The following is a 23,315-nucleotide window of genomic DNA, read 5'->3' as shown; positions in this document are numbered from 1 at the left end:
CCTAATTCACCCCCTCCCCCTCTTAGGCTAGAACACCCGATCGCTTTCAATTGGTATCAGAGCCGGGACTCACTTCTCTCACAAAGAAAGCCAATTCCATTGGCAAATTTGTGTTTACCGGCTCATTAGATCAGTAGGCTTCACCGCCTAGTGAGTTAGCTCTTAGGGGGAAATGATGGATCCTTTTAGACCCGCTCCACGGTTCGACGGCCCGGGCTTCCAACGTTGGAAGGTTTTGATGCAAGCCCATCTCTAAGCAACGGGATTAAACGTTTGGAGAGTTGTGAGTGAAGGTGTAAAAAATAATGGTCAACAAGAGAAGCAATATGATATCACCGATAAATGCATAATCTTGTCTTCTCTTAGTGACAATGTGTTCAATCGTGTTTATTCTTGTGAAAATGCTAAAGCGTTATGGAAGACTATCATTGAGAACCATGAGGGCATGGAGGATGTTGCCAACGAAAGATATCACGTTCTCCTTGATAAGCTTAATAGCTTTAAACAACTTGATAATGAGAATGCCGAATCAATGTACTCATGCTTGAATACTCTTGTGAATGAGATTAATTCCTTAAGTGTGAAGCAAATTGAATACTTGGAACTCATTCGCAAGATCCTTCACTCACTCCGAAGGCCGGACTATGATTTGGTGACCACAATTCTATATGAGAAAGAGCTTGATACAATGACACCAAATCAAGTCCTCAACAAGGTGATCGCCCATGAGCTACGCAATGACATCAAAACAAAAGCGACATCTTCTTCACCAACACATAGCACACTTGCATGCAAACACCTCAAGAAGTTGAAGAAGATGGCCATCAAAGGTAACTTAAGTGATGAGGAAGAAGAGGATACAAGAAACTCCTCAAATGATGAAAAAGAGCCAATGAACCCCAAACTCTACAAGCAAGTAAAGAAGATGAACAAATGCTTGAAGTAAATCAACTCAATGGGGTATATGGTCTTCCTCAAAGATGGGCCTCACCATCAACTTATGAAGGTTGAGAAGAAGTTCAAGAAGAACAAGCAAAAGAATGAGAAGAAGCCCAAGCATGAATCATATGCTGTATTTGGTGAATGGGTAAGCGGTGGTGAAAAATCAAGTGCAAGTTCAAGTGATGAATCAAACAACAAATTCACCACCCGCATGGGATCATCATCCAACACTTGCTTTATGGCCAAAGATATGGATAGCGATGTAAGTGATGATGACTCCGACTCTCCTTCAATTGATGAACTTCTTGACTTTGTTCATGAGCATCAAAAAGTCATTAAGAAGCAATTAAAAAAAATTAAAAACTTTAATGCTCTCAAAGATCTAAATTCTTCTCTTCCTACAAATTTTGAAGATTTGATGTGCAAATTCAAATTACTTAGCAAGGAGCATGAATAGCTCAAATTAAAATTTGAGAGCATTAATGATACTAATGACTCTGTGGAAATGAAGCAAACTATCCCTTGTGCAATTCCTATCTCTAGGGTAGATGCTTCAACTTCTTGCATTGATTTAATTGATGATTCTTGCTCTAACCCTTTCAATGAGAAATGCTATGAGAATGTTGTTGTAGAATCATGTGATGATCTCATTGCCAAGGAAAATGATGAGTTCAAGCAAGAAGTGGAAAGGTTCATGAAGGACTTGTATAGATTGAAGGGCAAAAGCATAGAGAGCAATGTCCAACCTTCCCAAGATAACCGTGAAGACATGGTGAAGAAGCTTGAGAAGGGGTCCACCGTGACTTGCTCAAAGTGCCACAAAGAAGGCCACAAGTCCAACAAGTGTCCTCAACCAAGGAAGAAGCTTCCGGATGAGAAGAACAAGAAGAAGCTCACAATCAAGAGTTCTCTCATCTACACCAAGCCCAACCGGAGGAACAAAAGAAATAGCACTTCCTATCTGATAAAAAAGAAGACCAATGGCAAGGTGGTTGCTCACAAGGTTGGGAAGAAGGAAAGGAGTTGGAACCACTCCATTTGGGTGCCCAAGGACATCATCACCAATATGAAGGGGCCTCAAATGGTATGGGTTCCAAAGGAAACTTAAAGCCAAGGATGGCTTCGGGGGATTTGGAGGCTTAGCTCACAAGTTAAAGTGAAGGTTCAAACCAAAGTAGCAAAGCTCACAACTTGGACATTCATTGCCCAAGTCCCCCATAAGGTAATGGTAGCTAGATTTAAATTCAAGTATCATGTAGCTCTATTGCTCTTGCTAGGATGTTTGCATGTTTTGCATCTCCTAGTGTGATATATGGTGGGTTGCTTGTGTCATAATTCTAACCCATGAGCAATCTACATGGTTTGATAAGTGTGTAGAAAGCTACACAAGGTTACCCTTCGTGGTACATGGATCTCATGAGATATGTATTTCATATGTGTACCATGAGCACAAGCTATAGGGTAAACTTCCCAATTGTGTCAAAATCAATGTGCATACATTTGCTTGGTGATTCAAACACTAAATGTACACATTTAGGGGGAGTTCACTCTATGGTTTGTGATTTTGAGACTAATGTGTTTGCAAGTTTATCTTTTGTAGTCTCACGATGGAATTAATACTCTAAGAGAATGTTATTCACGATCAATGTGAACAAACAACTCTATAAGAGTGATTAGATAGATTGTGCTTCATGCATATTGAGCCATGCTCTATTGAACTTAAATACTCATATCTAAGTTCAAAGGCTATGTGCTCATACATTTGCTTAACCTTGGTGTACCAAGTGCCTTTCCTTTAAAGACTTTCAATTGTTTGCAAGTCACTTTCAATTGGTACATGCAAAGTAAACAAAGTAACCCCCGGAGGTATGCAAGGTTCTAAACACATTCAATTGGTATAATTATCAATTTCTTATATTTTTAGAGCTACCTCTGTGCATGATATGATCTAAGCTTTTTTGTTGAATCTTTTAGTTGTACACTTGATTATCACATTATCATGTTGTGTACACACTTGTGGAAAGCTTAGCTCGTGTCATGCTAGTTTCGTGATTTTGTGATCCACCATAGTAAATTTTTAATTGGTACCTTCATTGATATCATACAATTGGATCATAAGTCATGAAAATAACTATCTAGGCTACTAATCTTCTCTTGAGCTATATTGTTTTGCAAGACCTTTTCGATGCAAGACCTTTTAGGTGATTTGATTCCAAAGGGGGAGAGATGTGGATCAAAGAAAGGCATGTTCCCAACAAAGGGGGAGAAATGTTCCCAAGAAGGAAAAGTATATTCTAAAGCAGGAAAAAAGCCAAGTGAATCAAGTCATGAGGGAGAAGTAGCGAGATAGGGGGAGGAACAAAGGGTGATCATGGTTTTAGGGGGAGGCCAAACCGTCATTGGATGATGGTAAGCATCCAAGCAAGTGTAAGTGGTTCAATTTGTCAATTCTTGTAAATTTTATGCTTGCTTTGATTGTGTTGTCATCAATCACAAAAAAGGGGGAGATTGTAACGACCATGGCACCATTTATGCCATTTCGAGTGATTTTGATGATCGTATGACAATGCAATCAATGGGACTAATGGTTTTATTGAGTGAACATTTCTAGATCCCAGGGATGATGTACAAAGGCCATACAAACAAATACACAAAGAAAGAACTCAAAGAAACGCTGAATTGGACGAGTTCTACTGTAACCAGTAGCACCAGAAGAACCGATGCCTTTAGCATCAGTGCATCCGATAGTTGTCAGAAGATCCGACGGCCTGGTTTTGGTGCAAGACTGAGCACCTCTGGAGATCAAGTGAAGAAAGGCTGAAGCACCGGTTGAACCGACAGTGTCAAGAGAAGCGTCAGTGCAATCAACGTACTATGTTCCAGAGACGGTGTCAAGCGCGAGGGAGCCACGCCTTCAGCACCGGTTGAACCGGTGGAGTGTCGGAGCTAGGCATCGGTGCAATGACATCAGCAAGGGCAAAGGCTACATGGGGATCAAGAGGCACCGGTTGAACCGACACTAAGTCATCGGTTAAACCGGTGGTTGCCAACTCAGCTGCAGAAGTGTCAGAGTTGCCAACGGCTACTTCAGAGCACAGAGTGACCGGAAGAACCGACGCCCTATGCATCGGAACTTCCGATGCCTACGCAGAAACTGGCTAACGGCTAGTTCGAGTTGGTGGCCTATATATATGAGCTCCCCCTGCCATTTGAAGATTGCTGGAGTCCCAAGACATCTCATACACATCCAAGAACACCTCCAAGCCATCCAAGAACATAAAGATCAAATCCTTAGCCATTAGCACAAGCTTTGTGAGTGTTAGTGCTAGGTTAGCTCTTGAGTGAGTGATCAAGCAAGGTTTAGATCCTTGTGTTGTGGTTCTAGAGTGAACCAACATTGTATCTAGGTGCGCCGGACTCCTTGGAGCTTTGGTGGCTCGCCGGCAAGTCTACGACCCTCCGGCTTGGTGTGGAGCGGCGTCGACGACATTGTGCGGGGGACGGAGACCCCTCCTTCGTGGGCAATCTCCCTTAGTGAAGATCGGGATCAAGGTGACCATGATTATGTTCACGGAAGAGACTTGATTGCCGGAAGCGATACTCTTCGTGAGTGCTTCAACAACGTGGACGTAGGGGCGCCTTTCTGGCAATCCGAACTATGGGATAAATCCTCGTGTCGAGAGTTCGCTTCCTCTCATCCCTCCGTTTAAGCTTCCGCATTTCATATTGCAACTTGTGTGCCTTTTACTTTCTTAGTGTAGTATCTTGTTAGGATTGGCTATAGGTTACAAAACTTTTTTGCGATGAAGGTTATACACTCAGGTGAACCGTAGTTGCACATCTAGATAGCTTGATTTAGTTTAAATTTTGTGCAAACTAGTTTGAGTCATAGGTTAAGGTTTTTAGAGTGCCTAATTCACCCCCTCCCCCTCTTAGGTTAGAGCACCCGATCGCTTTCAGCCTAGACAACAACCACAAACGAAAAGAAACTAAAACTAGGGAAACAAGCCCAAGAACCACCACAGGCTGGGCAGCACGCACACGGGAAACAGGTCCATGCCGCGCGACACACATCGGCTCCCTAGCGGAGCACGTCCAACACAGGCACAGAGGGGGGCACGGCATCAAGCCGCACCAAGCACATCACCATCGGCCTCAGGCAGCACCGGGAGGCCACAGACCCTTCCCAGGAGGTGGAGCTTGCGGGAGGTGATCTTGGGAGGAGCAGGGCGCTCTAGAACATCGGAGCACGCTAGGGCCTCCTTCATGCGGTCAGAAGCCCGCGCAAGGTCGAGCTGAGCAGCCTTGACGCACGTCGCCTTGGAGGTGGCGTCGATGTAGAACGGGTCTTCCTTCGCAGCAAGGCGGGTGCTGTGGCGGCGAGTCCTGGCAGCGCTGTCCTGCGCGCGCTTGCACCGAGCGCGGTGACGCCGGATGCTGACCTCATGCTCCTCCTCAAGCAGTAGGTCCTCCAAGGAAGGAACGCATGAGGGAGAACGCCAGTCATCCCCGAGCTCACTGATGAGCGGCAAAGGAGTAGGGGGCGGTGTAGCCGGGCGCCGCAGTGTCGGAAGGTCGTGGATCACCAGCTGGGGACACCTACCAAGGAGAGAGCACGAGCAAGCGCAGACATGGCGCCGGCAACAAAGCTCCACAGAGGGACAGATGGAAACAACTGCGGCCTGAGAGCGCGACAAGTCCCAGAGTACCGAGGTGGTGGCTCACGCGAGGGGACACCACGGCGAGCACCGCGCCCAAGGGAGAAGTGCTGGCCCATGGGGTCGAAGGAGCCCGGCGACGCGCGAGGCAGCGGGCCGGTGTCGTGGTCGTCCTCATCACCCCAGTCAGAGAAGTCGTTGTCGGAGGGGAGCGGCGCGCCCTCTGGGTGGTCCCAGATCTTGACGACGCGCACGTTGGTGATGCCCGCCAGGCCACCGGCCAAATTCCTCACCACCAGGGATAGCTTGATGCGGTGCTCATTGTCGATGAGGACCAGCACCCTGACCGCGGAATAATCCGCAATGTCAGCGCCGTAGTCATGGTCGGGGGGATGGTCGCCAACCTTCTTCACGCAGTCCTTGTCGACAGCGCACACTTGCCCGTAGACCTGGAACACCCGGGCGATGCTCTCACGGGTCCAGTGCTCCGGAGGAAAGTTGGACGACGCAAGCACAGCGAGGCGCTTGTAGCGGCACACGAAATGGAAGTCCGCCTCTTCATGGCGAACCAGCCGCAGCGTGTGGCGGCATACCGAAGTGGGCAGCGGCGCAGCGTCTCCTCATGGTAGAACGGATGGCGGAACACGACCATCATAGCCCCGTAGAAGGAGGGAGCCAGCCGGAAGGGAGGGTCACCACCGCGCTGCTCCAGGGCACAGCGGATGAAGAACCCTGCGTCAGCACACTCAGGCTCGATGAAGGCGTAAGTGAGGCGGAGGCATGGCTCCATATCCACGGGGGGCATGTGGACCTCGATGAAGTCGAGTCCATCGTCGACATCATCGCCAGCAGGTAGGGGAGGAGCATGGGGGATGAAAGGGGTGGCTGCACGCCAAGCACGGTGGGGGTGGGGGTGATGAAGGGTGGAGGCGGCAGGAGAAGGGGGCAGACCTGCAAACCAGACGAAAGGAGTGCAGTGCCGTTCCCCGACAGCATGAGGGGAACGGGAGCGGAAGCGGGTGGTGGGGGAAGGCGGGAGAGCTCCAGTTCCCGAGCTCCGAAGGTCGAGAGTTGGCGACCGCCAGACCGGCGCCCCCTGGACGAGGACGCGCCGACGGGTGCAGGCGCTCGAGGATGTGGCGGCGACGGGGAGTCGTCGCTGGGCGAGCGTGTCGCACGCCTAGCGATCCGCATCCAGAACACGGATTGCCCTGCCATCGAGCACGCTGCGCTGCATTGGCCGTAGCGAAGGCACTATCGGCACCGGACCGGGTCGCGGCACTCCTCGACGTGGTGATCAGAGGCAAGGCACCGGAAGCACTGGTTGTGGTTGGGAGGCACGGAGCGGGCACGACGAAGCTTGCGGCCGACAGTAGTTCTTATAGGCTCGGGAGGGATGAGAGGAGGGCATGGAGGTATGGCCGCGCAACTCCAGGGTTCGAAAATTGACTAGAACAGTTGGTCGCCGGCGAGGAGTTGCTGTCCTGCGTCGAGTAACGCCCGCGCGGCGCGCCGGGAGCGTCGGACGCGGAGGAGAGCAATGCAGGGAGGTATGGCCGCGCAACTCCAGGGTTCGAAATTTGACTGGAACAGTTGGTCGCTGGCAAGGAGTTGCTGTCCTGCGCCGAGTAACGCCCGCGGGGCGCGCCGGGAGCGTCGGACGCGGAGGGAGCACCGGGCGCGGTGGGGGTAGCGGAGGGAGGGCAATCAGCCGACGTGCGAGTTGAAGGAGCAACAGGGGAGCAAATCGCCTCGGGGGAGGGGAGATCGGCTGCCGGGTGATCCCCTTGAAATTCGGGGGGGTAAAGGCATCAATGGCGGCGAGCGGCCGAGCCAGCGGGAGCCCGGCAGTGGAATGAATGAGGGCGGCCGATTGCTGTTGGCGAGATGTGTGGGCCGAAACCCGCACGCAAACGCCAGGCCCGGCCGAGGCCCAAGGCCCAACCTGGGAAGTTTGAATCCGGGGGCTAGTGACGTCAGCCTCGCGCCCGGAGAGCTTGCCCGAGCTAGCGGCCATGGCGGAATCCAAATGCCGGGAAGAGAAGGAGGGAGACATCACCGACACGGCAGCACCCGCGAGTGACGATGAAAGAAGCAACGTGTTTGTTGGTGGCGCGGGCCGAGAAGACACCATCAGCGATGCAGGCCAGTTCAAATCGGCACAACGGCCGGGAGAAGCAGAAATTGAGGGCGTTCCGGACTTGCACCGGGGAGGGAGGGGGGAAGCTTGTGTCCGCGCAAATCCAGAAGGTATCACCAGGCAGACTGGGGGATCCGTTGGGAGCAGGGACAACAAGCGAATGAAAGTGGTGGAGAACAAGGTCGCAGAAGGCCGCACCTGGGCGTAGCGTCTGGGGGAGGCGCAGCTCCGGGTTCGCTTGACCATGGAAGTCGGAGTAGAGGTCGGAGCTATGGCCGCGCGGACGAGCATGGGCCGCGGCGCCAGCTGGAGCAGCGCCCCGTGAGCGCGGCGACGACGGGTTCCGCGGCGCCTAGGACGGTAGGGAGTGGAGCGGTCGCTCCGAGGGGCGTGAAGCAGGGCTGGATGGAGGCAGGCGTGGGCAAGAGAGGGGCAAGGGGGGAGAAGAGGCGAGGGTAGGACGTGGGCGGAGGGCCGCCGAGCGCGTCGCCGGCGGGGTCGCCAGGAGCGCCCGAGCTTTCCTCACCCATATCTCCGTGAGGGTTTCCCTGTTGTTAACACTTTCCCACGCTTTATTTTAAGCAAAACAAAGTGCAAAGTTTTATCGAAAAACTTGGACATGCAAAATGAAGCATTTTATTACTTGTTATCGAAAAATGAAGTATTAGCAAACTTTGATATGAAAATTCATATTTCCAGTGTCCTGACTAGATTGCTTCAATCAGCTGGAAAGAAATGCAATCAGCAGCTTGTATTCAGTGTCCATGAGAACAAGCGAAAAATGCAACTTTCTTAGCTAAAATATTTGTTTATGCAGTTGCTTCTGAATGTTTACGAAAATCACACTGTCAAGTAGGAGTAAGTCGTGAGATGAACGTGGGATCCATGAACACCAAGACAGACCAAACTAGTTTCTCCGGTATGGATGTAAGTGTGAACATGTATTCTTGGAGAATACATTCACGTGTTTGTGCTTCGATATCTACTAGTCTTTAAATTCTGCTCCATTCTAACCATGGACATCTCACATTTCAATGTCCCAGAGCTCTCCACTTCGCTTGCTGCCCAGGGCGGTCTGAAGAAGGTGAAAGGTGGTTGTGGGTCCCACATGTTGGTGACCTGAACTCTTGAGAACCAGACAACCAATTTTGGAGTAGTTTCCAGTTCTCCTGATACCAATCTTTGCAGCTCCATGATCAGGCTGCTCCGGCACATCCACATCTCAGAGTCAGCTTCGGAAGGAAACCACACACCCAGTTTCCTCCAGTCAAGCGTGAGTCCAGCTCAGAACCTAACAATAATGATCAACTGGAAACCTCCGCCACATGGCGACTGGCATCGAAATGATCCAGGTGTGGACAAGTCTGGCAACCTTGTAGACCTGGCCTGGTTGAACTCTCTGACGCATCGAAGATTCGTGTGGTGTGGAACTGGACAGAGCTACGGCCTAGGGAATGGCCGGCCTTTTTTCTCAGGTTTCAGGCAGAAAGGTGCAGATGGCACACGGTTTCGTTTAGAAATGAGGTTGCCGGGAAGACCAGAATGAACCACTAGTTGGCACCAACAAAATGTGATCAGTATGCTAAAGCAGGAGTCTTCTACTCAAATAAGAGAATCGTTGCAAAACTTTTTTTTTCTTTGACAAAACGATTGGCTGATGATTCATATACATCCCTGAATTCTGGAAAGGTTCTCTGAACTTTGTAAACGGCTACTAAAAGGTTTTTTTTTTTTTTGACTCTCAGCTACTAAAAGGTTGCGTTTGCATCCAGAAAGTTTCAGTGAATTTAATTATGCGAAAAATGTTTCAGTGTACAGAAAAGCCATGCTGGAAAGAACTTGCTGCAGAACATAAGAGAATCTGTTGTTGGGCCCAGAATCAAGTACTCAAGGGCATGAATAATGATAGATTGTTCAGCCTACACTAGGATGTTTCTCCAGAATAAGTCTGTCTGCGATCCTATCATCATGATATGATCCATTGTCTGGTTGTTGCAACATGCAAACAGACAAAGTATCAAAATGGGTGTAGGCAAATCTCCATCTGGGAGCGCAAATATTCCACACGGTTTCTAATGAACAACACCCACAGCTGCAGAATGGAAGGCTGTGGGCCACCTGAAATAAGCAGTCCAATACCAATGGTGATATGTGAACGTCAAGGGTTACCGCCATCAGATCTCTTATTCTGCTTTACCTGCAGCCGCTCCTTCTGGAGGCACCTAGCTTCTGCGGGTCCTGGCAAGCACTCCATTCAAACTTTTGTGTGAACACTGAACACCCCAGATCAGCATCATTGCAAGTTGAAATCTTTGATCATCTGTGTTGGTACTCAGCTCCTCTCCAACAGATCTTTTGTCTCTTAATCTGGAGTTTTTTTTTCCATAGTTCAGCAAGAGACTGTCTTTGCACACATATACACAGCACTCTAAACTCATACAGAATCTTCAAATGTTATCTTTCTGGAGGAGATTCAGATTCTGGTCAGAGCTCAATTCTTTGGCAAAAAGGTTGTCTTCAGCTGAAGATTATCTTCAAGAATCAAGGCGTTCTGCCTTTTAGGAGATATTCTTCTGATTGGCACATATTCCTCTCCTATGCTAGAAGTAGAACCAGCGCCATTTTTTTCGATCAAAAGCAAGGCAAGCATATGTTCAAGATGTGTTTGCGGTAATTCATCCTCTGTTCTATTACAAGTCCATCGGTGAAATGATATTTCTTTCCAAGGTTGCCTCAAAGTAAACTACTAATTATGCGAACAGTTTACAGCAAGTAGCATACATATTCGGCATTTTTGAAACTGAAACAAAAAATAAATAATTTCCAAGCTTGCCAAGGAAACATCAAGCTGGAATTCTACCTGTAAATCTATATCTGCACAGTTATTCACAACCAAATACACACAAGCACATCTGATATATTTGATTCTTTGGATTAAATTTGTATACCTTCATTTGAGCATGAAATGAAAGAATTTTGGGGACAAAACTCACCAAATGTGACAATTATGTGGGCTCTGGAATGGAAACTTTTTCCACCTAGGGCACAGGCACTGAAATTGACACAGGGTTTGACAACTCCCCGCTGCCAAAGCTTGCAGCACGCCTCAATGTGCTGTTCCCTACCAATGAATGATCAACCACTGTCAAGGTACTTCCTAGTGCCAATGCTGATGGCATTTGGCTTCTCTGGCACATCTTGACAATCAAGCTTGCTTTCTTCTTGGCACGCTTTGTTCCTGTGAGCGTGATGTTCTGTATTACTGTGTTCAATCCAGGTATCTTTGCCACTCGCTGTGCCAATGTTGACCCACCCCTACGGCATATCTCGTATAAAGCTGATACTGCATTTTCCTTGCCCTTTGGAGTTCCTCGCCTCATTAATCCAACAAGGCTAGTGATCACAGTTTCAGAACTCCCAACAAGATGCACAATGGTAGGCTGTTTCATCAGCAGAGCCAGCGCACCAGCAGCTTCCTCTGACACGGTGTCGTTCCTCAGTGACTCGATTAAAGCAACAACTGCAGATGACTCAAGCATCCGACTTGAGCTTTCTGGATGTGTTGACAGGTTGAAAAGTGCCATCACTGCATCTTTCTTTCCCCTTGGTGTCCCTCTGGTCAGCATAGAGGCAAGCTCCTCGACGGCCCCTGGCTCATTCATGATCTTCTTCTTGTAATCATGGACAACAGATAAACTGAAGAGTGTTGCTGCAGCATTCTCCTTGGCCTCCGTAGTCCACCCATTCTTCAATACACTGACGATAAGCCGCAGGCAACCCTCTTGTTCCATAATCCGCGTCTTGTTCGGCTCATAGATCGACAGATTGAGCAGCGCAGTCACCGCATTCTCCTGCGCCATCCAATCCGACGACAGCAGCAGCCTGCACAGCAATGGGATCGCACCCAACTCAGCGATGAATGCGCGGTTCTGCTTCCCAGTCTTTGCCAGCAACCGGATTTCCCTAGCTGCGACCGGCTTTTCACTATCAGATCCCTCTACCAGCATCCTGACCAAAATCCTTGCTGTGGCCTTGTTCGCCTCAATTGCTGCCTTGCTGCTGCACGATGCAGCAACACACTCAATCATCCCCTCGCTGCTCTCCGGTGAATCATACTGAAAGCCATGCACTCCGCACCACTGTAAAATCAAGCTGCGGAGCGCTCTGTTTGGCACAAGCCGGTTGTCAGCGAGGGCCTGGCCAGAGTTGGGGCAGGTGGAATGCCCCTCCTCGATCCACTGTATAATCGATGGCCGATCATACGTCTGCCCGGTGGAGACCACCACGGGGTCGCGCATCAAATCCAAAGAAATCGGGCAGGAAAACTCCTTGGGCACCGAGAAGGAACTATCGTCGCTGCTGCTCCACGAGAGCAGCCGCTGCCTATCGCCCGCCGATGGCCAAACACGCGACGCCTTTGTGTTGCCAGGGTCGAAGAGGGAGAAGAGGCAGTGCCGGAGCAAGGCGACGACGCCGCCTACGAGGGGGAGGTCGGTGTCCTCCTCCTGGCTCAGGATTTGCTCCTCCAGGTACTCGATTTCAGCGCGGCAAGAAGCAGCGTCCGAGATGCCGATTTGGGCGAGGAGGGATTCGAGCTTGGAGTGGTCGGGCGGCTGGCCGAGCTCGAAGTGGCGCAGGGCGGCGAGGAGGCGGTCCCGGAGAGCGGCCTCGGCGGGGTCGTGGTACTGACCCGGCGCGCGTCGGCGGCAGCGGGCGCGGAGCAGGTCGAGGAGCTCGGCCGCGTCCCACGACAGGCGGAGCGAGGCGGCGGGGAGAACGTCGAGGACGACGGCGAGCTCGGCGTCGAGGTCCCGGAAGGAGGCGGCGAGGTGGGCCCCCCTGAGAAGCGCCCACGCGCGGCCGGCGGAGGCGACGTAGGAGACGAGCAGGTCGGCGCGGAAGAGCACGACGTAGAGCTCGCGGAAGCAGAGGTTGGCGGCGTCGGAGAAGGCCCCCTCGCCCTCGCCCTCGGCGTCGCCGAGGGAGAGGAGGAGCGAGTCGAGGAGCGCGGAGAGCAGCGCGAGGCGCCGCGTGACGGCGTCGAGGTTCCGGCGCTGCGACGGCGGGCGCGGGCCCGCCAGCAGGTCCGCCGAGAGCGACGCCAGCGCGCGGAGCAGCGGCGCGCCCGCGAGCCCCGTGGGCGCGAAGAAGGCGCCGGCCAGCGGCGGCCTCCGCCGCTGCCGCGGCGGCGGGCGGCACAGCAGGAACTCGACCGGCGACGAGGCCGGCGCGGCGGCCATGGGCAAGGGCACCGGGGACCGCTCTCGCGCAGGCCCCGCTCCTCGCTCGGCTCGGGGGAATCCCCTCCCCCCCCCCTCACTTCCTTTGACCGGCCCCTCCCCCGCCTGACGAGGCGAGGCGAGGCGATCGATTGGGGGTGGGGCGTTAGGTTAGGTGGGGGGACGGGGACGGGGACTGGCAGCGACGACGCGGGAACCGGTCGCGCTCGCGCGGGCGCAACCACCGCTCGCGTCGGCTTGCGCGGTGGCGCCGCCCGCTGGGGCGGGGAAGAAGCGGCCGGCCGCGCGCGGGGCGGAGAAGGCGAGGAGGAAGAGGGGGGGAGGGGGCGGAGGCGGAGGCGGAGGGTGGAAGAGGTGGGGAGGAGAAGGCGGCCCCGACCACGGCTTTCGTCCTCTAGAGGTGAGCGGGTGGGGCCCACGGCGCCAGCCGCTGACATGTCAACTTTCCTCGCTTCGGGCGTTTCGCTTCGGTTTTCATTGGGATCCACGGTTTTTCTTTTCATTTTCCATTTGTGTATTTAATTAATTTCCTTCGGTTTTTCTCTCTAGTATTTTTTTTATTTTTTTCAAATATTTTATTTATTTGCCTAAGCGCTAGTGTTGTGACCTGTGCGGGTGGGGTCGGAGGTCTGCCTCCCTGACGTGCGGGGGCCGCGCTGCAGCTCTGGTTCTCCGTACACATAATCTTTTTGCATCATTTTGTTTGTACATTCCAGAATCCCGGGCTGTATCCTAGAAAAAATAGATGATGTTCATGTGACCATTCAATCAATTTTTCCGTTTTCAATAAAATTTTATTTTCAAAGTGCTTTCTCACCTCAAGCGAGAAAAACAAGGTCCAGGACTACGACCGATTGCAACAAATAAACAATAATATTACCTACGGCCCCTGGAAGTACATATCATATCTTTAAGAGTAAAATACATGGACGGTCCTCAAACTTGTCTTGTTGTGTCATCCCGGTTCACGAACTCTCAAATAGTGCCATTACGGTCCATAAACACTGTTTGTGGCTCATTAGAGGTCCATAACGGGTCTTTTACGTGAATCAAGCCATCCAAGTCACTAAAATAATTGCAAAAAAGCCCCCGCCTCCCATCGTCCTTTCATTCCTGGCCATTCCCAACCGTCGCTCCCTTTCCCCTTTCTGCTGCTCACTACCGCCGCCGCCGTCGCCGCTCCCAGGTCGCCATGTCAGGGATGTCGAGCTCGTCAGCAGCCGATTTGGCATTTGATTTGCGCTTGTTGTGCAGCGTGGCTCTGGCTGCCAATTCTACAAGTGGGAGGAGTATGAGTTGGTGGTGGAAAACCTGAAGAGGAAGGAGCAGCTGAAGAAAGAGGATGAACTGAAGAAGAACAAATCGGGAATGGCAAGGAATGAAAGGACGATAGGAAGGCGGGGGCTTTTTTGCAAATTTTTTTGTGACTCAGATGGCTTGATCCACGTCAAAGACCCGTTATGGACCTCTAATGAGCCACAAACAGCGTTTAGGGACCGTAATGGCATGATTTGGGAGTTCGTGGACCGGAATGACACAGCGAGACAAGTTTGAGGACCGCCCGTGCATTTTACTCTATCTTTAATATGTGGATAAAATTTGTTCCCATAGAATTTTCTCGAACTGAAGTCATGCTCGTGGATATTACTTATAACACACAGTATTTGAGAGGACAACGTTTTTCTTTGTTCTCGTCTATTGTTTTCAATGTAGTAAGGCTAGAAGCCGAAAGCGACACCTGAATTTCAACATCTTAGAGTGGTAATGGATCATAATCTTAGTGATCTCTTCGCAATTCAACTTAGCTTTTATGTATTTTTAGCTCAAAATTATAATAAGAATTATAGCCTCGCACTTATAATGGAGAGAACTTATAGGGCGTGATTGGTAGGGTGCATTAGGGGCTATCTAGGCTTGCATAGTGCAGACCCGATTTGTTTGGATGGGTGAATAGAACTCTTAGCCTGGCTTATGTTATGCAAAAGGTGTGGTACGGCCTGCATTGCGGGAAACGCATTTGAGTTCCATCTCCGGTTCTGCAGGCTGCATTGAGCCCCATCTGGCCGCCCTTAGCCCACCGCGTTTTTGTCCCGCTCATTCGCCGACACTGCCATCGCTCGCGGCTGTCGCAACTCGCGTACTGCAAGCGTTGGGGCTACTACCTTGTCGACACCGCCGCCGCGCAGCGCTGCCCACCACTCGCCATCGCGAAGCTGGGAGGTGGCGTTGCCCACCTGAAGCCAAAGGACGATGCCGCGGCCAGCTTGGCCAGCACCCGCTTCGCGCGCGGCACGGCTGAGTTCCCGGTGTTATGGTGGCGAACATCATGAGCTAGCACAGTCATGAGAAGCATGACCTCACCAGAGTTCCGTTTGAGGGGTTGGATAACGAGGACAAGGGCCAGAGGTGTCCAGTATCGGTGGTGGGGTGGAGCTCGGCAATGGCGCCGCACAATCTGAAATTCACGGCAAGGGAGTGGCTGAGTTAAAGGGTGAGTTTGTCGGGGAGTGGGCTAGGGATGTTGCAGTGCTATGTATGCTAGGGGTTGAAGAGATATGGCCGGAGTTGATCAGATTTTTGCCGGCGGCAGCGATTCTGCTCGAGCTCGGGATGAACAGAAGGAAAGTTTGGAGAAAGAGAATGGCCATAAGCAGGCAACCAAACAACCCAAGTACAGCTCCACCAATGCAACCTGACTACTAATGCAGCCATCCAAACAAGGGCAAAAATTCCATCATAAGCCTGGCTTAGGCTGGCCATGCATATCTTCTACCTAGGTTAGGAACAGTGCAAGTAACCAATCACACCCATAGAGTCTGGCCAGGCTAAACTTCTAAGTCCTTCGCCACCTCTAATCCTACCACATGCGCGAAAGGGTATGTAGCCTAGTAGTTACAAGAGTCTCGGTAGCACATGATGTTTTATATTCGACTCCCCATAAGAGCGAATATTCTGAGATTTAACGGTGTTGTGCATTAAGTGGTAGGCGATGTTCCCGTCGACAGCGAGACGTCTGTGGTGACTTTGTCAATCTCGAGGATATGTTGGCTCAGTCTTTGAAGATGTTTATAGGAGTAGGGTTTGCATACGTATGTTCATAGGAGTGTAAGCGTGTGTGCGTTATGAATGTCTAAGTTGTACTGTGTCATCTAAAAAAATCCTACCACGTGCGTTGTAGATTCATTCATGCCGTTGGTGTGCTTCAGTGTGACTCCAATTTCCTCTCCTTTTTTTTTGCGAGGATCATCCCCCTCTAGTTCAGTACGCAAAAATTCACCATGTTCGCTGTGCTGGTGCTGGAGGTTGCTGCTGGAGTGGTATGAGAGAAAAACACTGCTGGCTGGTTGGTGGCTGGAGACTGCTGCTGGAGTAGTGTGGGAGGAAAATATTATTGGTTGGTGCTGGAGTAGAATAGCATAATAGGGTAAGGCCGTGTTTAGATGTTTTGAAAAAAAAATTTGCGATGGAATCTTACTAATTTGAAGTACTAAATAAAGTTTATTTACAAAACTTTTTATACAGATGGGTGTAAATCACGAGACGAATCTAATGATGCTAATCATAAATTAAGTAGAGTCATTAGATTCGTCTCACGATTTACAATCTATCTATATAAAAAATTTTATAAATAGATTTCATTTAGTACTCTATATATATCGAAATATTTGATGTGATGTGGAGCTGTGGTGGCCGTGCCGTTGTACCGGCCCGGCGTCAGGTCACGTCACGCCCCGCGCCGCTGGGCACAGCACGGCCACAAAGAGCTTTCCATTTCCTGATGTGAAAATGCAATGGGGTTTCTTCAAAAAAAAAATGCAATGGGGTAAAATTGTTGCTCGTGTTGAAGCTCTTTTTTTCTGGTGTGGAGTGCTGACTCATGTTATTTCTTGAAAAGAAGTTTCCTTTTGGGGAGACCTTAGCTTCACCTCCGATCAAGTGGGTCTATCATTTATTGTTTTCGGCACGGAATAAATTCTATGTAACGGAACAAAACCTTAATCTGCCAATATGTTTCAAACAGTCGAGGCAGCCCAAAACATAACAGCATCTCTAAAAATTTGGCAAATGGAATTGGCATCCTTGATTTTTGGAAAAAAAAATACTTAAAACACTCCTCCAACAGTTTGGCAAACGACTTAGCAAAATATGGCAACTTAGCAAAAACCCTCCCTCACCGCGCATATTTGGCAACTTGGCAAAGAGCTTGGCAAATCCTCTCTCTACTTGCATGCTGCGTACTGACCACGAAAATAAAACCTTCTCCCTACTTGCATGCTCTCTATTGCCTTTTTTTCATTTCGCCAAGTCCGAAATAGCAAATTATTGAAGAGAAATTGTTTTTTACTTGGCAAATAATTTTGGAGTTGGCAAATCACAAGATTTGCCAAATAGAACATGACAAACTTTTGGAGATGCTGAGCGTGTTTGGATAACGGCCAAACATTGCACATTTCTTTACCAAAGTTCATCTAAGTCTGGCTATTAATTAATTTGCTCGCCGCACCTTAAGTATGGTTTAGTATGTAGTTTAGTAAAAGGAATGTGTATACGAAAATAAAACAAAGAACAGTAACAAGCTACATTTGCCGCGAGAACCGTACCAAACCGCGGCTTTAGGAACAATGGCACACATAAACCGCGGCGCGGCATTATTTGGCCGTGCACCAAACATCACTGGTCTTTGTAAGTTGGGCACGATTGACAACGCAAAACACAGATGTTAAAAATGCAGAAAGCAAAAAAAAAAAACATACGTGGAGTAGCAAGTAGCGCGCAAAGAGCAAACGAAAATGTAGAGCCAGCTAAAGTTGCACAAATGGCAGCTTATCTTGAGGACCCAAACGAAGCAGATCCGCAGATGCATTGGATTCGAGCCGAATGACACCGTGCAGTTCCCGGCATCATGCCAAATGCCCGCCGTACCCACCACTGCTGCGCAACGGTGGTGCAGCCCCCCGAGGCCATGGCGTCGTGGCCCATGTCGCCGCCATGGTCAGCTCTCTGCCTGCCTCTGTGTTGTTAAAATCTCAACTCCTTTCTGCAAAAGGAAAGAGAAAAAAAAAAGGGGGGGGGCCGAGGCACTCAGCAGTCAGCAAAAGGGAGCGGTAGGGCTCGGATCCCATTTTCGTTTCAGGCTTTGCGGAACGGCGTGTGTGCGTTATCTAGCTGTGGCAGAACCCTTTGTCCCCCGGCACCATCGGATGCTGAGTGGCGGCTCGGTCGGTCGGCCACATCACGGGACGCAAAACGCGGCAAGCGCGTTTCTTTTTTTAGAGAGAGATCTCCTGAGACTTGCCATTCGGCGGATTATTAATAAAAAGAAAAAAATTGACTCTGTTTATAGATAAAATAGGCCCGAAAATCGCACAACATAAACTACAAAACCAACACCAGCCGGTTGGATTGAGACATCTTATTTGTTTTCCCTCCAAAATTCTTGCGTTCTGAATAGTCTAATCATGGGTGCTTTGTGCCTTGGATAGGTAAATTTATAAGGGTCAGTTGGATCCATGCCACTACAATTTCACGAAGTTAGATTTCATGTTGAAATCCATGCCATTGAGTGGCATGATTTTCAACGTGAAACCCAATTTCACGGAGTTGTGGTGGCATGAATCGAATTTTCCCAATTTATAAAAGGAGATCTTAGTACATTGTAGCATTCAAGACAAAACTAATCGAACATTTTTTTTTCAGTTTACATATTTCTGAATGCATTGCTATGTTATCACCATATGATTAGTTACGCATCTTGACTATTTAATCAGAGGTTATGAATAATACATTATTTCACGGTGAACCCTAGTTACTCGGGAGTCCCAGACTCAGCACGAACGTTCATATTTTCTTTTAAAGTCTTTTCTAGGTGCAGCTAATTGTTTTTTAAGGGTAGACCACATGTTTATTTGTTTTTGTTGCATCCATGTTGACTATCAATTTCAACATCTATTGCCGTCTAGTTCCTCGCATCTCGTGAGGTGCACTCGTGATCATAAAGGACACGTATGCCTGCGGTGCGGGTGAGCTCCTTTCACAAATAAAAGAACAATACATGATTGGATTAATTCCTCTCAGGGCGCGTTTAGTTCCCAAAAATTTTCACTTTAAAATTTGTGCCTCTCCCTTTAAACACATGCATAGAGTACTAAATATAGTTAAACAACAAAACTAATTGCACAGTTTGGATGTACACGACGAGACGAATCTTTTGAGCCTAATTAGTGCATGAGTAGCCATAAGTGCTACAGTAACCCATATGTGCTAATGATGCGGTCAAAGGCCTCAAAAGATTCGTCTCGCAGTTTCCAGGTGAGTTCTGAAATTAATTTTTTAATTAATGTCTGAAAAATCCTCCCGACATCTGGTCAAACCGTTAATTTGACAACCAAAAAGTTTTGGTTTGGAAACTAAACGCCCCTCAAGCCCCAATGGAAACCGCCGCATTCACGGGCAGTAGTACATTTCCTTCAATCAACCAACGATGGTTGGAAAAAATGTTTTGATAAATCACCGTCGTTTTCGTTGACCGAGTCATGAGAATGCATACGTTAGAGGTTCTACGCTCAGTTACGTGGCTTAATCAATTGCAGTTCCGTGAGACCGTGACTACTAGCCAGGCGCGGCTACGGCAATGCCTTGCTGTACGCACTCAAGCTACTAGTTCTTCACGCCAGGATGTTCTCCAAACCGATCCACTACTACAAAAACGTTGATTTGTCCCGGTTGGGAAACCGCTGTTGTCCCGGTTTCCCAACCGGGAACGCCTGTCCGGGACAAAAGGGGGTGCCCTTTTGTCCCGGTTGTGGCAACCGGGACAAAAGAGGACCTTTTGTCCCGGTTGGTAACACCAACCGGGACAAAAGGTGCAGCCAGCGCCCACGTGGCTGGCGCACCCTTTTGTCCCGGTTGGTGTTACCAACCGGGACAAAAGGTCTCTTTTTTTTTCATGTTTTTCTTTTCTCGATTCTTTTTCTATTTCAATTATACTTTTGCATTTCAATTAAACTTATGTATTGGAATTCAGTGTGTATGATCTCCACTAATATATACATATATATATAGTTACTTATATAATATTTGTCCTAGATAGTTTTCATATATAAATTAATTCACTTATATATATATGTATACACATATCTATACATGTGAATTCCTTTACATATGAAAATGTCTAGGACCAATATTATATAAATATATATATATACACATATATATTATTGGAGTGCTTATATATATAATACATACATACTCCATCATATTTGCATAGGTATATTCGTTCTTAATTACATAGTAGAATTTGCCTTTTGGAAATTTAATACATACATACATACTCATAAATAGAAATTTAATACATAGACACACATATATATTTACATAGTTATATTCGTTCTTAATTACATATATACGCGTATATTGTCATATTTACTGTGATTGTCAATATTAGATATTCCATCATAGTAGAATTCGCCTTTTGGATCGAGGACTTGCTCAACAATAAATCCGGAGAATTGTTCTTGAATCGCCATAACCTTTTCCTCCGGTATGAGTTTATCGCGCATCTCCCCGACCTATGGAAAAAGGGGATAATTAATTTCGACTAATTAAAATACGAGTTCAAATATTAACAAGTTTTTTTACTTACTTCCTCCTCCCAATCTGTCCAGCCCTTTGGAGGACCTACCAGACCATGGATGTTCTCGCATACATAGTATGCGCACAATACAGTGCCTGGTTTCTGCCTCATACACTTTAAGAGAGAAGAAATTATCAGGTATTTACATGAATATATAATAAAACTAATGAATCGTGCAACGAATCATCCAAGCGCGTACCGGAAAATCTGTCTTGATCTTCAATTCCTTGTCAAATTTGCCTGGATGATTTTTAGCGAATTCTTTCCAAACCCTGTGCATGATTAGAACAATTATAGTCAAGTAACAAAGTGATTCAAATTATCAGTCACCGACGGAGTAGTGGTAGATTTACTTTTTCATCATGTTAAGAAGATTTTCGTATTGTTCTGGAGGTCTCCTCAATGAGTCCATAACCACGAGTAGGCTCTTCTCGGGAATTATGACAATTAGGATCCAGTGTTCACTGCAAGATTATACGGAGGCAGTTCTTGGTAGTTAAGGTTTAAACAATTCGATTACAGAATAGAAAGAGTTAGACGGAAGGAATCACTCACGCAAAGTTGTAAGGAAACAATATCATTTGCTTGTTGTGATAAACGCTTATGTACTTGAACAACATTTGGAATATCTCATCGGTATTGTCGCGTAGAAGCCTCCAATTACAAGTAATTGGGTCGATGAAGCCGAGGTGAGAGTATCCCTTTCTTCTGCAAGTATGTATCTCCATTCTACATGATACCGAATAAATCAAGAGATCAGTATGTTGAGATCATGCAAAACAATACGTAAGGAGAGTAAAATACTTACAGAACCCACAAGGCGACCATAGAGATGTCGAGGGCCTCCTGATGGAATAGTTGGTAAATTTCTTCCCAGTTTATCCATAGAATGGCCTCCCCCCGTAAGAAATCATCATCTTTAATCTTTGCGCCCTGCATGAAGATGCAATCGGCCATCGCACGCATGTAGTGCTGGTGCAGCTTATACATTTGCGTTGGAAGCACAGACACTACTTCGGGGGGTACAAGAGTTTTGCCGATCTCAAACGTCCATTTGACGACCACATCGGCCTTTGGAATATCTTCTCCCCCTGCAATCTGAGCGGCCGTCAGGTTTGATTCTTTCAGAAATGTAACAAAGTCTTGTTCTTGCGTCGTCTGTCCCACTACGAGAGGCTCTATTGATTGTTTCTTTTGGGCTCCGAGCTGTGGAACGTCGGACGACGACGACTTTGATTGTCTCTTCTTTTTCTCAGTAGTTTTGATAATTGTGCGTTCGTAGTCTGAAGGGGGGTCTCTCGGAATGAATTTTCTCTTATTTGCTTCGCACATTCCCTTAAAAAATTTCAAATCTATCGGATTTATCACTTTCTCGGGCTCCGGCTTCGGCTTCGGCTTGAAGTGCTCTTTAACTCTTTCTTGAGTTATCCGATCGCATTCTTCAAGGCTCATGTCCCAGGGTTTAATAGGAGCCTCCTTGGTTTTCTTCTTCTTTTCCTTCTTCTTTGGAGGCTCCCTAGCCGGTGCAGCTACCTTCTTTGCCGGCGGCCGTTTCTGCTTCTTTGCCGGCGGCGGAGGGGGTGACCATGGAGGCGACGGTGACGCTTGAGTGTTCATCGGCGCATGAGATGATGGTGATGGAGAATGTGCCGGTGAACCTTGCCGAGACAGTGCTGCCCTTGGGGAGTTTTGCGGAGATGCCGGTCTTGGAGAGGCATGCTGAGATGCCGGTCTTGGTGTTTGATCATCCGACTTTAGGACAATGTAGCGCTTATCCCATAGGATGTAGCCATGAATGGCTTCTGCTAGTGTCCTCTCCCCATCGCCTCCAGGAATATCAAGCTCGAGCGTCTCCCAACCCTGGCACACCTGCTCCACGCCAACTCTTGTGTATCTAGGCGGAATTTGCTGCCCGTGGTACACGTCGCCTGGTTCGGTTGGCATGGCGGTACCGTACGCAACAGTGAACATTAAGTTCTTAACGGCAGTCTGCAGGTCACAAGGTGTCCGGTGGGTGATCTCATCCACTGGAAATCGCTGCGGGGCCGACGCTTCAACTGCGGCCTGGATCCCCGTGGGCTCGGCAGCGGCGACGTCTGTGGAAGCGCAGCTACTTTTCCGCTGAGACAGGTGATCGGCTGCGACACTAGGCTCTGGAGGCAACGTTTGCGCTTGCTGTTGCTGGCTCATTGCTACGGCCACTTGGCGTTGTACCTCTTCCTCCAGTCTTTGATCGTGTGACATGAGCCGTTCCTCTAGCCTTCGCAGGTGCTCCCGCTCATCATTCTTTCTTCTTTGCCGGCTTCTATATGAATCAATGTAATCCCTGAACCCATACTTCCACGGAACCACGCCTTTGCCTCTTGTGCGGCCCGGATGCTCTGGATTCCCAAGGGCGTAAGTCAGCTCGTCCCTCTCTCTATCTGGCTGGAATGTTCCCTCGGCCGCTGCTTGTATGGCCTCCTGTAGTCTCTGGGCTGCTCGCTGGATGTTTGGCCCATAGATGCAGTCACCAGTCATTGGGTCCAAGCTTCCCCCGTGACCATAAAACCAGGTCCTTGACCTTTCAGGCCAGTTCATGGTCGCAGGTCGGATGCCTCTGTCAAGCAGATCCTGCTCCATCTTCTCCCATTTGGGTACTGCAAGCTTGTAGCCTCCTTGGCCTAGAGTGTGATGGTACACTTTCTTCGAGGCGTTGTCTT

The 23,315-nt window shown here is 48.8% G+C and overlaps 1 protein-coding gene across 1 annotated transcript; it reads right to left on the bottom strand.

Annotated features, from left to right (window-relative positions):
- Positions 1–10,391: 10,391 nt before the first annotated feature.
- LOC120695184 (U-box domain-containing protein 4-like) lies at positions 10,392–13,292 on the bottom strand. The gene has a single exon (XM_039978488.1). The coding sequence runs from the start codon at positions 12,978–12,980 to the stop codon at positions 10,779–10,781; it is 2,202 nt and encodes a 733-aa protein (XP_039834422.1). The 5' UTR covers positions 12,981–13,292; the 3' UTR covers positions 10,392–10,778.
- Between the last annotated feature and the right edge of the window lie 10,023 nt (positions 13,293–23,315).

This window comes from Panicum virgatum, chromosome 1K (assembly GCF_016808335.1).
Source record: "Panicum virgatum strain AP13 chromosome 1K, P.virgatum_v5, whole genome shotgun sequence".
NCBI lineage: Eukaryota > Viridiplantae > Streptophyta > Magnoliopsida > Poales > Poaceae > Panicum > Panicum virgatum.
The sequence above is the reverse complement of the archived record's forward strand: the minus strand, read 5'-3'. Positions and strand labels throughout refer to the sequence as shown.